This window comes from Caloenas nicobarica, chromosome 1 (assembly GCF_036013445.1).
Source record: "Caloenas nicobarica isolate bCalNic1 chromosome 1, bCalNic1.hap1, whole genome shotgun sequence".
NCBI lineage: Eukaryota > Metazoa > Chordata > Aves > Columbiformes > Columbidae > Caloenas > Caloenas nicobarica.
Window position 1 is genome coordinate 10,769,493 of NC_088245.1, and position 14,439 is coordinate 10,783,931.

Sequence of the window (14,439 nt, forward strand, 5' to 3'; positions counted from 1 at the left end):
AAGAAGGAACTGATGCTCATGTCAAAAAAGTATTCCTTATCTCTCTTGGGGATAATGTAAAACCAACCTTTGAATCAGAATTTGATGTCAATAGAAAGTATGGAACAGTCAAACGGGAACATACTTGTGTGACTATTTTATTACCTTGTTCCTTTCCTGTAGCTTCTCTCCTACCCTATCTGGCATAGAGTTAGTTAGTTCTTGGTCTTCACAGATTGTTTTTTCATTTTTGCCTGGATGCTGTTTCTCATATTAAGTTCTTAAGCTATGACTTGAGTTCCAAAAGCTTATTATAATACGAAGAACCATTACAGTAAAAGCAATAGGACCTGTTTCTGACATCTTATGTGAGTATTCATGTAAGTTGATTAGGTATGTAGATACGCGATAATCACCATCACATCTTGAATGTACAGTATAGCTTCGGTAAGTGTGGTTTAACCCTGGTAGGCAGCTCAGCCCCACACAGCCACTCACTTACTCCCCTGCAGTGAGATGGCAGAGAGGGTTCTATCCCAGCCAAAATCAGTGCAGCAAATTGAACTGTACTTTTATATATGACCATAAACAACTTTCCATCCCTAAATGATTATATCTCTCTGACTCTACTCATTAAATCTACTCATAAATCACACTTAAACCTGCCAGATTTTTCTGGTTCATAGTTCCTAGTTTAGGTTGTGCCACGATGGTGGGTAGTGCTGGAGCTCCCAGCAAAAGCTGCTCTGGGAATTGGAGACACTGCTCTGGACAGCCCAGTATCATACCAGGGAGCTTAGTCGCTCTGTGACCCAGCAGTAAAATTGCACTACCATCAATATCACTCAGCAGATGTTCCTAAAAATGGGGCTTGTGCCTAATTTTATCACTGAACTTGCAGAATATTTATTGAAAAGAGAAATCCTGAAGGTTTTCAGCGTTACTGTTAAAATGCCAGTCATTTCTAACTGTTAACTTTTAGGATCTCTCATTTTTCTAGCAGATATGTAACCTATACTTCTTAAAGTTGAATAATCCTAACATTTTTCCACCATGCCTTTTTAACACACAAAGAAACTGAGGCACAAAAAGGCTAATTGGTCAGTGGTCACCTGGATGGCTGTAGCAGAAGCAGAACTACAACTCAGTCTCTGATGATGCCCCATTAATCCTCTTGACTTGAGGTACACTATCTTTCAGTTCATTCCTTTCATTGTGGATAAGGTACAGCTGCCACCTTGCTACATTGAGAAAAAACAACCAACCAAAGTCCATTTTTCTTTCTAGGACAGGTTTATAATTTTAGATGACAAATGAGGGAATCAATACACATATTTTTAGGTGTCCGATAAGTAAATAGCTTAATTAAGCTTTTACTATCAGCTTCTTTTCTAGCCACAAGTCAAAGAAGGGTACCCCAAAGGGTGCGATTCATGTCATTCCAAACAGGTGTCAGCTCAGGTGGACCATCCTAATATTGAAAAGCTAAATTTGACCCATTGACTCTAAGCCCAAAACAAGGAAAAATCAAAAGAGAGATTTCATTTGTGTGCCTGAAACTTATTCCCTATAGACATGCATAATGCTATCCATGCTCTTTTCTTTATGGCTTCACATCAAAATTTGATGGAAAAAAATTATGATTGTATGCATTTTCACCTGTGGTTCAGATTATTGATTGTTGAAACCAGCCAATAATCAAACAAATCTGCTCCATGTACTTTCTACTGTGGTCCCACAGCTATGGGCATGCTATATGTCAGGAATTTGTACAAACACCGAGGTAACCCCTACAAGAGAGGCATAGCAAATGTTGGTAGAAATGAAGTAATTCCAATGGTTGAAATTCTGTAGTTCTAGCAATTCTGTGAAGGGAAACTATTTTGATGTCTTATAAGAAACCAACAGTTTCTTAATCTCTATGAATAGGTTATTATTACCTGTAGGAAGCCCACTACCTCTTGCTTACAAGCTGTTGTATAAAATATTTTTTCCTAAATTATTAACTGGCACATCTAGTCAAATTTCTCCAGTGTTACTTATTTATTTGATTAAATATTAGAGCATCTATTATATTTTAATCTCAGAAGATACCATTAAGAACTTGCAATCAGATCTATTTGTACTGTAATTTGAAATCTTCATCCTACACCAGTACTTCCTGATGATATCAAATTACTGTTGTTGGTGATAAAAACTGCAACTTCCTTTTCTTCAAAAAAAAAAAAGTCAACTCTACATCGATGCCATATTTTGGCATAGCTATGCCCTTTCCCCTCTGCCTACATCTATGTTAGCATCAAAACAGATGTTGGATTTTTTATGAAATAAACTTTTCTTCCTGAAAAAATGGGAGACAACATTGCTTCTGTTTCAAATGAAATATTACATCAAATCAAAAATTAAGGATTGAAAAATCCTTTTAAAATTAAAAATATATTTCTTTTGAATAAAAAGATAAATAGTTACTTTTTTCAGCTAAAACAATGTCAATTTTTAAAAATTATTTTTTAAATAACTTCAGTGGTAATGAATCTGCCTATCTGGAAATGCAGAATGTGACTGAAAAATTTAGCTCAGCTCAAATTAGAACATGAACATGTTGGTTCCAAGATAATATCATGGATTTACCATACCTACTTACATTATGAAGAACATAATTTCCCAAAACTTTTCTTAAAAGGCGAGTTAAACATATACAGTTGAAAACTAGATACATACAGGAGATGAGAACTGTGCAGCACTGGCCAGCAGTTTGCATTCAGTTTCCTTAGTTTTCAGGTTACATGACTCTCACAAATGGGATCGCAGTGAGTAAATTCTACTTTATATTTGAATAAGCACATAGTGTCAGAACTGTTAAATTACCCCCAGGGTACAGAGGATGATTATCTGACACTGTGACTCCTATTGGAAGACATCGAGTAAAGATTTCGCGCTATCCTGTATGACAGAGTGGTATTTTAAGGTCTTCAGTCATTCTCATTAAGGCTTGACTTTTTACTTAAACAGTGGTATTTGCTTACTGTGAGCCACAAAAACTTTCTGTACTTGTTTGTATATGACCTTAAGTAACATTGCCATCCAATGCATAACCATGACCTTTGCTCATTCCTAGCATGCTTTCAGTGTTTAAATTATCACAGTAGTTCCATTAGTTTCTGAACTGGACTCTAGTCCCTCAGTGGTGACACTGCTGGAGACCAGCTGGGGCTTCATCAAAAAGGCATAAACCCCCAGGGCAGTGCAGAGCTGTGTCAGAAGAGTCTCTTCGGGAAGCCCCAACAGAGGCAGCAGGTTGGGAGTTCTAAGTTAAGAGTAGCTTTTCTTTTATATTAGTGTTCTTTCTTTATTGTGCTTTCTAAATAAACCCATTCTTTCAAACCTGTGTTCTGAACACCAGGATATGTGTATCCAAGTGGTATGCCCAGAGAGCAAGTGATGCCAGCTATTGAGTCTTCTTCTTTTCCTCTGAGTTCTTAAGTTGGCAAGCATGTGATGGTCTTGGACGTGCCTTTTGCACACTTTTAGAAGCTGATAGTGATTGCAATCTTTTGTTTCTATGCCCTGTACTTCTCTGAGTCACTGCAATGTGTTGCTGGATTACTCTCCGACCACTTTTTCCGTATCTTGGGGTCTTATGGCTTCAGTTTTTTTCTTTATCTTCCTGTGTCGTCATCTCTTTATAGTTTCAGGCTGCACTTGGTTGAGTCAGCCATTTGCTAAAGTGTGGCTCTCACTTGTCTTTTTTAGGCTGCTTTCCCTTTCCTGCGCTAAGTGTCTTGAGAAGCCACATGTACATGTGTTGGGATCTTGATGACCTGCTAACCTATGTGCCATGAATCCTTTTCCTTACTCTACCATTCCTTCTAAGAGTCCTACATACATAAATTCCCACTCATATTTCATTCATACTAGTCTTAAGGTTTCTGTTATGTAGCTCCACGTGACAGAGCTGAGACCCTAATCTGTATGAATTTCTCTCCCTTGACTTAGTTTGTCTTGCCACTTGAGTGGCAACTAGGATACCACAGAGTGGTAGGTACTTGTTGTTTCTCTGATGTAGCAAAGATGACTGATCTGAACCAAATCTATCCTGTGCGCTTTCATTAATGGGTAATATTTTGATTGAAGAAAGAGAAGTGATGGAGAAGACATAGGAGAAAGAACAGAATGTCATGTTTAAATCCTCAATTGGTCCATATAGACACCAGCACTGCTGGGGTTGGAGGGTCTGGGTCTGTCTTGGATCCACATTGTTGAGATTAATCTTGGCAGAGACTCACCTTGTTAAAGGGAAGGTCGGGCTGTGGGTATCTCAGCAGCAGCCAGTGGGCCTCCTCCTGCACAAGGTATGGGTAATTTCCCTCCTGCTCTGTAGAAGACAGAGCATTAAAGCTTTTTTATTTATGCGAAAGTATAAAAGAAATTTTGACACTAATAAGTTAAGTCAGTTTTCTTTTAATATAAATTAGGAGTTATGCTTAGAGTCTAATTGTTTTGACAATAGAACAGTGTTTTATATAGACTTTGTTTTACATACTTACTGCAGTAATTTATGCTCCTAAGGAGACTAAAATCTAAGTAATACAGAGAAAGTGATTCTTCAGACATACACTGCAACTTCTACAAGAACTGTGTGCTTGCATCTCATGATATGTCCCTCTTGCCCCTCCCAAAGAAAATTTCAAAACCAAATATCACTGGAGCAAATTCCATTCTCGATGGTAACTAATGGAGGCTGGACTAAGAGAACTTCATTTGTGTAAATGAGAATTTTTTTTTCCTCCAAAATGGAAATCAAAACAAAACGCCCACTGAATTCTGAATACACCAACACTGATAAATATAGAAAGCAGACAATCTAAATTCCTACCTGACATTAAACCCACATGAAAATAATGTTTTTTATGTATTTCCCACTCATGAAGGAGACAGCAAAGAGAAATTCCTTCAGCTTCATTGTTTACTGATCTTTAGATGAATTTTTAGGTGAATTTGAGTGAAACAGGCTTTTTCATTCTACCAGATATAGATATTATTACAAGTTTTTAAAAAAAATCTAAAATTGTAGCAAACTGCTTTTAAAAGTGGATTTTTTTCTGAACACAACCTGAAAATAAAATGTTTAAGACTTTCAGTTAAATTAGAGCTCTTTACAGGAAGCTCATCTCTCTGGCAAAATCATTCTAATCTTTCATCTGACATTTCTGAAAGTAAATATGTGATGCTCTATAGCTTCAGTGAATAGTATGTTTTGAAAAGCATTTATTTTTCTGAAACACTGAATAATTACAATGCACCACAGCATTTTGTTCAGCATGGTATAACTGATCATCTGTAACTCTAATGTAATATATTGTTTGAGGACAGAGTAGTCGTGAAAGCACTATAAATTTATAATTTATGTCATAGTTATTTTCATAAACAGTAACTCAAATCTTCATTTAACTTGCTAAGAGCTTCAGATCAGGTAGTACAAACATATCCAGGCCATCTCTTGTTGCCCTAGCATAATTCAGACTGAAGGGTGATCTACAGAGTTGTGTGCCACTATATACAGAAATTTGAAGGCAAACCAAAATAGAGAGGTGTTTAGTATTGAGTTGATAACTGCAGTTGTACCAGGCAGTGGTGTGGTGTAGAGCTGCCTGTAAAGGCCAAGTACACTTCAAATACAAAGTTGATTTGCTCTGGCTATACTTTTGTAAATGCCATTTCATAGTAGCAGCACAGCAGCCATGAGGAATAGACAAGTCCATTATATCATTTCTATGTGATGAACAACATATCCATTTTTAAGAATTGTGTTATCTATAAAATAATTATTGTAATAATGGAAAATATTCAGCCTAGGTGTGAATGATGAATGGGAGAGGAAGTTAAGTTGCCTACAAAAAATAATGAGTTTTGGTGTGATTCATGCCCAGCAGTACAGGGAAATACATTAACACATTGACTTCCATCAACCTATTTTTAAGCGTCAGAAGGGTTTAGAAACAAAAGAAAAATAACTGGAGAACATAAACCATAAAGTAATTTAGTGCTGAATGTCAGACTGAAACTTGATATTTTTTAATTCTTGTTCTGCGTGTTCGTTTAACTTCTATAGCACTTTCTGGGTTTTCAAAGTAATGTTTCTGAATTTTAGTTCTTCTGTGAAATAAAAAGAAACTAACATTCACATTCTTCTGATTGATGCTGCAAGCCTAGAGAGTCAAATTTTCTTTTCCTCTGTGAGCATTGGACCAGTGAAAAATGGAATTCAAACTGACATATTTATTTTGCATAAGTATAAACAACACAAACTATGAAGAAGCAGAGAATAAACCCCAGCAATCTGTGTGTATGACTGTGGTGTAACCAAAACCAGAGGCTCTATTCTGATATTGTAATGTCCAGATATTTTAAAATTCCAGTAGGAGAGCATCTCTGAAACTCTAAAAAATGGGGAAAAAATAGGGTTTATATATGTGCAGTCTGATTTTTTAGAAGTGATTAAAAACTCTTAATGAAACAGCAAATAATAATTTTACCATTTCTCAGGCACCTTGGGTATACTCAATAGGCGACTCTGCAGTGTAACGGTGTATGCGAAGTGAATAAGATTAACTTTCTAATACCGTACATTGTGTTACAGATGGGAATAAAATTCAAGAGATGTTCAGTGGCTCAGTTTAGTATTTCTGTTTTTGCAGCAACTATGTTGGGACTCATATTCAGAGAAATAAAATCCTTTGATGATTTTCAGATTCCTTTCAACTTCAACTTTAATCGCGCAGTCAGCTCATGTCTTAAAGACCAATCTGAAGAGGACAGAAAATGTGGAAAATAACAGAAGACGGGTGGAAGCTGAGATATATATTATGTCTTCTAGTTGACAGTCAGAAACTCTAATACCAAGATCTACTCTGTCTGCTTATTTTATAATATGTTTTGTGCTTTTTTATTGATAGGAATGTTATATATACAACCACATTCAGTTAAACAATACAGCTTTATCACCCAGGTGGTAGACTGAAGGAGGTATTTCTTGAGAGCAGCCACCCAAGCAGAATAGGACCTCTTCAAATATATTTATACATATATATATATACACATAATTGCAATATCCTAATGAAGAAAAGAAATATTTCTTGCCTTGATCTCTATTAAGGAAATAGACATAAGAAAAGAAATTATACATTGTGTCTGGGGTAGCTGTGGGAACAGATCCTATAGCCTTTCCAAATCCGCACCATGCCCGACCCCCAGAGTCTTTGACGCGTTAGTTGTTTTGCTCAGTTTCCCCTTCTTTCAGTAGCTTTTTCACACCATATAGTCATCTTGTCTCTCAAGGCTGCAGGATAAAGGAACAAAACCCTCTCCAAACAGCTCTGTATGAAGTCATGTGATGTAAATGACTAGTAAATGCATGGTTCCATTGAGTAAATGAAAATACCACTGTTCAAGATCTTAATACAAAGCCAAGGGCTCACACAGAAGGCAGCTAGAAGTAGCTCTTCTGGGTCTAAGACGAGATATTCTGTAGCACCAGCATAGGGTATTTGAAACTTTGCTATATTTTTTCTGTGGATAAATAAATCATTTACGTTTTCAACTCTAACAGCTGCCCTGGTATGAAATTCACTTCAGAGAAAAAGTAGTCATTTATCTGGTATTCTCCTGCAGCATGTGTTCCTCCTGAAAACTCTTCTGAATATGAAAACACAATATTATATATAGTTCAAGGTTGTGGCTCTGAATCACTCCTATTAACAGCTGTCATTTCTATAAAATTTCTAAACTCTGTGTCACTCCTGGTGTACGCAAATACAGAGAGTTTGGCTATTGTACAGCCAGTATCTAACAATTTGATTTTTTAAAAGAGCATTTGCATCAGTGTTTTACATTAGTGCAAGTCCAAAGTAAAGATAATGGGATTCATAAAGTAGTGTAAGTAAAAGGACAACCAGTGTCTGGGTGCATGGCAGGGAGCATTCACAGCCACAGTCCTTGAACATCTCTGAAGAAACAGTCCTCAAACTATTGGCCATGAACATGGACTTCATATGCACTAACGAGATCGACTCATGAAATGCTTATAGGTTAATATGTTTGACATAACTACGATGTCATCCAGTCTTCACTGGTAACCATGAAAAGCAACAATTTTAGCATCTAGGGTTCTGTATCACCATAGCATAGCAAATTCAGTGGCAGGAAACACTTTGAAAATTAAGGGTACCATAGTTGGTAGTACTTTTGATTGTTCTCTCTAAGTCTGCTTTAGATATCTTTATCATAGATCCTAAGAGAGACAATAATACAGTGATACATTTTATCAGTTCTCAGATCTTTCCTACAGTTTAGTTTTAAATAGGATGACAGTTGATTAGTTTAATTAATCATCAGTTAATGAGGGCAGAGTCTACTCAAAGGAACTACATCAAAGTACCTATGCCAAAAAGTAGGAGAACAAAGAGCTCTTGTTATCTAAGTTTCTCCTAAATACTGTGATCAGTGATACAGGATGCAATTATATCTAAATTTTAAAATTGAATGTAATCCAAGATTTTGAAAGAAGCTATGAGGTTTAGACACAGATTTCAACAATATCCATGGAACTGATTTCTGATCATTTTATGTCATGGGCTTTTTCGGTGTTGCTAAATATTTCTCCTCTTCATGAAAAAACATCTAAACAGTTTGTGTATATACCCACTTATGTACAGGAGCTCCAAGAGATGGGGAACAGTTGCTCATTATTCCTCAGCTAGATCAAATCAGTTAATTCATGGAACTGCACTTTGAACTATTTATGGACTTCACAGTGCAGAGCTGATATCCCTAGAATTGGTTATTTCTTTGATACACAGAGCTGCAGCATATGTGGATAAACTATTAGCATAGTCTATAAAGCAAAATTTAACTATTTGACACAGAATCACAAGGCAGTTGAGGCTGGAGAGCACCTCTGGAGAACACCTAGTTTAAGCTCCCTGTTCAAAGCTGGTCACTGAGACTGATATGCTCAGTGCTGTGTCCTTTTGGATTTTGGATACCTGTAAGGACAGAGACTCCACAACCTCTCTGAACTGTAATGTTTCAATGCTTGTAAATGTATGGAAATGATTAAGATTAAAAAGTGCCTTATTTTGTACAGTCTGTTGAACATTATTAGTGAGCTTCATTTTGCACTTCTTCATTGAGCAACAACAACACATTTCATAACACTAAACAGGGAGCAATACCAACATAGTCCTTGCTATTATGCAAGCATTTTTTTTCTAACCGCTGATACACATATGATGTTCATAAATTTAAGTAGTCAGAAATTAGAGAGCTTTAGCGTAAGCAATAAAAATTATCAGCAGATTTCCAGTTCAAACCATGTGGCCAGTCCAAGCAAGTTTCAGCAGACCAGCTCCTCATATTTGGACACAGGTTTATTCAGGCTCCTGAGAAATAGTCTTTGGTGTTGTAAGCTCAAGTCTGGCCCTAGGTTTGAGTGTAAACTCATCTTTTTTCCACATTATCAAAACTTTCTCCCCAAAACTTCTCTTCCCCCAAATTTCACATATCTTCAGCAAAGCATGTTGAATGCTCCCCAGGAACCCCAGTACTTTCAAGTACTTTCATCCCTGGGCTGATAGAAGCTACCTCTCAATAGTCCCTGGCTCCCTATTGCTAAAAGCAGATTTCCAGATTCACCTGTACTTAGCTTCCATTTCACAAGCTGTTAAAAGACTAGTCAAAATGTCAGAAAAAGGAAATCAATTCTGGAGCATTTTCAGATTTTGTTGTTATCAATTAGCAGATAATTGGCCTATTCATGCTTAAACAAAAATAAATAAGAGTTAACACTTTAGAAGCTGTTAAAAAGTGCCTGGCAATCTTGAACAGCATGAAAGTGTATGTATTAAGCATGGCAATATAATGCAATACAACAAAATTTCACCATCTCTTAGTTTAAGCTCTGAGAGCAGCAACTATAACGGATACATGAGACTTGGAGATATTTATTTGATACTTACAAAGGAGAACACAATGGCTATACTGTGTCAGAGGAAAGATGCATTTAGATTTTGATAACATCTCCAACTGTGGCCAGTAACAGATGCATACAGAAGAATATACAGACAAAATAGGCTTCTTTCTTTCATATGGTAGAACTGTAGAATGTTTTTTTTTAAGGGAAAAGATGGTATTAATCTAGCTAAATGTGGATATGTCCATGGCGGTTATGAATGTATGAGTTCCCCTCTCTGGAATAATAATTTTGTAATCAGTGGAAAGTTATAAACTTGTTCTGATTCCAGGTTCTAAATGTCAACATAAAGTAGATACCAAAAAGGCAGAAAATCATGTGTCAGCACACTTAGTGGAACAGGGAGGAGGTCTTGATGTACAAAGCTGATCTGCTGACTGTGGGAGCTGATATTGCTAAAAATAAGTCATTGCTCACCATCAATGCAGGATGTAGCCATCCCAATAAAATTTAAAAAAGAAAAAAGGATGCTTCAAGAAATTATGGATTCGATTATCAGTGCAATTACTAGTTCTTCCTCAGTCAGCAGAGTTCTCACAGAGCAATATGAGTTTTCTTATCTTCCTGTTTGTTTTTCTTGTCTACTGAACTGGGGATTTGAAGCATACAAAGTTTTGGAAATGTGAATAACACATCCTGAATACCAAAGACCAGTTACAGAATGTGATTGGTTTTAAGACAAAAAACTTCATTATCACTAGTCTCCTGTGACTTCTCAGTACCTTTTTTCTCTTTCTGTTGATTAGACTCACGTTCCTCCTAAAGGCTTTCTCTGCAATATAATTTTTTCCAGCAAAAGGTATCTAGCAGTTACTCCTTAAGAAAAGATAAATCAGCTTCTTGCCTAAAAACTTTTTCCTGAGAAGTCAAGGCCATCAGTCAGATCAATTAAGTAATGTTTAAATTGCTTTGATTTTAAACATTAATGAATCCACAAGGCAGCCAATAAAAAGAATATAGCTCTACACTGACAGCTTAAATGTATCTCTGTGTGAGCCAAGGCTGTTGAGATTCAATTTCCTTTTGGTTTGCTGCTTTGTTCACATGTCCGTGGCCTTACTGACCAGGTGAGTGACTGCCGTGCCATCGCACTCAGCAGTGAAACTCTCACCACTGGAAATGAGACTCGATTTCCGCACTCCAGCACCACAGCAGTGCTCAGCTGGGCACTTCCTGCCGGTCTTTTAAATGAAAACAAGTTGTTGATGAGAGCCTTACCGTTCCCCTGGTAAATTTTCTTCTGAAGCCATGCAAGCAGGATATGATAAACCACGGATGGTTTCAACAAAGCTCTTTTTTTTTTTTTCACAAAAAGGATATTAACCACTTTCTCAAGTATCTAAAACTTTCTGCTTTTATTCTTGTTCGTTGTCAATACATAGAAGTGGTGGCTTGGCTTATCTTACTCAAGTGGTTCATACTGTCGGACTCAACATCCTATGCCACGATAGCATTATGGGGGCACACATTGACAAGAAAAACAAAAATAACGTCAGTTTCTTCCTTTCTAGAAGCCTTCTAAAGACAGAGTGCATGCTGCTATATTTGTATGGCAGAAAATCAGGGGGAGCTGCATTTATTCATAATTGCTGTTGCTTTATTCCAGAGGAACTGAGCTTAAAGCCAGATCTGCTCTAACAAACAAAAGCAAGATCGTGCTTTTGAATGATGGCTGGTAAATGAAAAGGGCTAAATTTTAGGAAAAGACAAATTTATTTTGGCGGTAAGCAGCTGGTTTTACTGCCTTCTGAGCACCACTTTTTAGTCATACTGCACGGTTTGTGTTTCTGTAAAGTGCTGCAAACAAAATGATGAATTCGTACTGATGAAAGTTATGAGCTAATCTGGTATTTCAAATCCTAATTTGAGGAATTCTATGGAAAATTTAGTAATATAAAGTTATAGTCTTTATTTTTCATGTTCTTCATTGTCAAATAATTTCATCTGCTTTATTCCATGAACAGTTGTCATTATATTTTATTTAGCAGCATGTTTTCCTATGAGTTTATCTCCACATTTCACTTCATTATTTTTCCCATTTGTTATATGCAACAGCACAGGAATTTGAAATAAAAATATGACCCAGGTGAAGACTTGGTTTTATCTGTGTAAGTGGCAGCAAGATAAGTGTTTGTGTTTTTCCTTGCTGTGTGAGTGATGTGTTTTTCAGATGTTTTGTAATACATTGCTTTTAGTGGACTATCAAGAATTAAGTTTCTTGTCCCATTAAGATTTTTTTTTAATAGAGCCTGAGGGTTGTATTTTGACATTTATACATTACTGAGAAGTTAATCTTTTTGGAGTCATCCTTATGACGACTACTTCAAAATACGAATGCAGTTCTCAGAACCTGAGATGTAACTCCCAGATATGAATCTATAGGGGGTTTTTTTGGTAAGCATTTTAATGTAACCAAAAGATATCTCATCAGAATACACTTCAGATGATTTATAGAGGGGATTGACTCTGCAAATATTGAGCATAAATCTTCCTTATAGTGATACCTTGCTCCATACCAAGTTTCTTGGCTCAGTCCTGGGACACTTGGAAGACACAACAGATTAGATCAGTATTCAGTATTTTTCAGCCTGGTTATCATGACTCTATTCCTATCTTCCACAATGAATTATGTTCATCTGTATTGTCACTTTTTCATAAGAAAAGATACGGAAAAAAAAATTAAGCCTGAATATTTCCATGCTGATGTTTAAAATGTGGAGCAGCCCAACTGCCTTCATCTTCTTGTATTTGCTTAAGTGACAAAGTAGAGAAAATATGTTTGAATTACCAAATCACATTCACAAATTCAGTTCCATTTTGAGACTCAGCTTCTTAATAGCGATGTGGCACTGTAGGGAACAGTTATCTTCCAAGACCATGGCTGGCCAGGAAATGTCTGATATACAAAATGTTTTGGTTTCTTGCCATGTTGGTAAGTGTGCATGTAAAAGTTTTTCAATATCATGCAACCCAGACTGTGGAGAATGCATGTATATTTTGAATCAGAAAGGAATTAATGTCCTGTCTTGTTTCAATAGGTAAGTTATAGCTAATGGGACAGTAACATTCAACAATCTAGTACGTGTGAAGTGAAACGGTTGCTAATGTGTTGTGCCATTTAAACAACATTCACTGAATGTCACATCAGATCTTCTTGTCAAAGTAGTCTGTCTGATGCCTTTGTCAAACTGTGAGCACTTGACCTCATGCTGTTTTGCCTTCCTAGGAATGCAGGTGCTGGAATGGAATGGCATCCCCTTGACTGGGAAAACTTATGAAGAAGTCCAGAGCATTATTATTCAACAGAGTGGGGAAGCAGAAATATGTGTAAGACTGTGAGTTTTTCCCCATCTTTCTGTTTCCATTTTTTTGGCTTTTCATGGCTTTTTTTGTTTTTAATTTACAGTTATTAAGGTGGAACCTTTGTTAGCACAAAGCATCAATGTAATAATTAGGAGGAGTTCACTGTGAGTGTGGGAAGTCTGTTCTTTTTTTTCTTTTAAAGCCATAAGTAAAGATAAGCGGAGGCAGATGTTAGTAATTGTACTTCTATAAACAATGATATCTCCATTGTCAGGCCACAATCTGCTCTCACTGATACACATACAATTCACCGAATTTACTGGGGTTAGAAAAAGATGGTTATTTAGCACTAACTTGACTTTTACTGAAATCTGTGTCCTTTAGATGAAAGTCATTTAAGCATCATGAGAAATGTATAAACTTGCATTCAGTCCATTAAAGATTTCACCTTAAAAGAACCTTTTCTTCTCAGCTCTTTAACAGCACTGCAAATACGAATCAGCTAAGAAGGGGCCATGCTTGGGAGCTGCTTTCTGTCATGAACCACTATTCATTTATCTACTTAATACAATAATGAGGGTATGAGGAAAGAGTTTCTTTTGTCTCAGGCTTCTCATTGCTTTCTCTAGGGACCTGAACATGCTCTCAGACTCTGAGAATCCCCAGCACCTGGAGCTGCACGAGCCAGTAAAGGCAGGTGAGCAACAAGCTGTTGCTTTCATACAGCGAGACTGGATAGCAGCTGAAAATTGGATGTGATGGGAGCTACGATATTAGCATTGTAATCTCAGGCGTTACATCCTAAATCTTGCCGTGAGCGGAAGGGGGACCACACTTTATGTACAAAGCCAACCGTTAGTTGGTTATTATTTTTAACCCAGTTCAGTCCATACTGACACAGTCTACACTGTCTAATTAATACAAAGGAAATTTCAGTAACAATACTGCAGCTAACTTTTGTTATCCAGAGAAAACCTCCCACTAGCTACCCCTTCATCTATACATGCCACAGAAAACTGTGGCATAAGGGTGCCCCTTCGGCAGCTTCTCTGGGCCCTGCAGGCAGAGCTTTCACTGCAGGGGCATTGCAGCAAGTTGACAGTGTCCTGAGGAATTTTCTGGGAGAG

At 36.9% G+C, this 14,439-nt stretch overlaps 1 protein-coding gene across 2 annotated transcripts in view; it reads left to right on the top strand.

Moving 5' to 3' along the window:
• The window catches only part of PCLO (piccolo presynaptic cytomatrix protein), a 353,249-nt gene that overhangs the window by 254,038 nt on the left and 84,772 nt on the right, over positions 1 to 14,439 (top strand). For both annotated transcript variants that reach the window (XM_065648563.1, XM_065648554.1), the window contains 2 exons: positions 13,236 to 13,344; positions 13,942 to 14,009. In XM_065648563.1, coding sequence (XP_065504635.1) covers positions 13,236 to 13,344; positions 13,942 to 14,009 — 177 coding nt within the window. The remainder of the gene's footprint in view (positions 1 to 13,235; positions 13,345 to 13,941; positions 14,010 to 14,439) is intronic.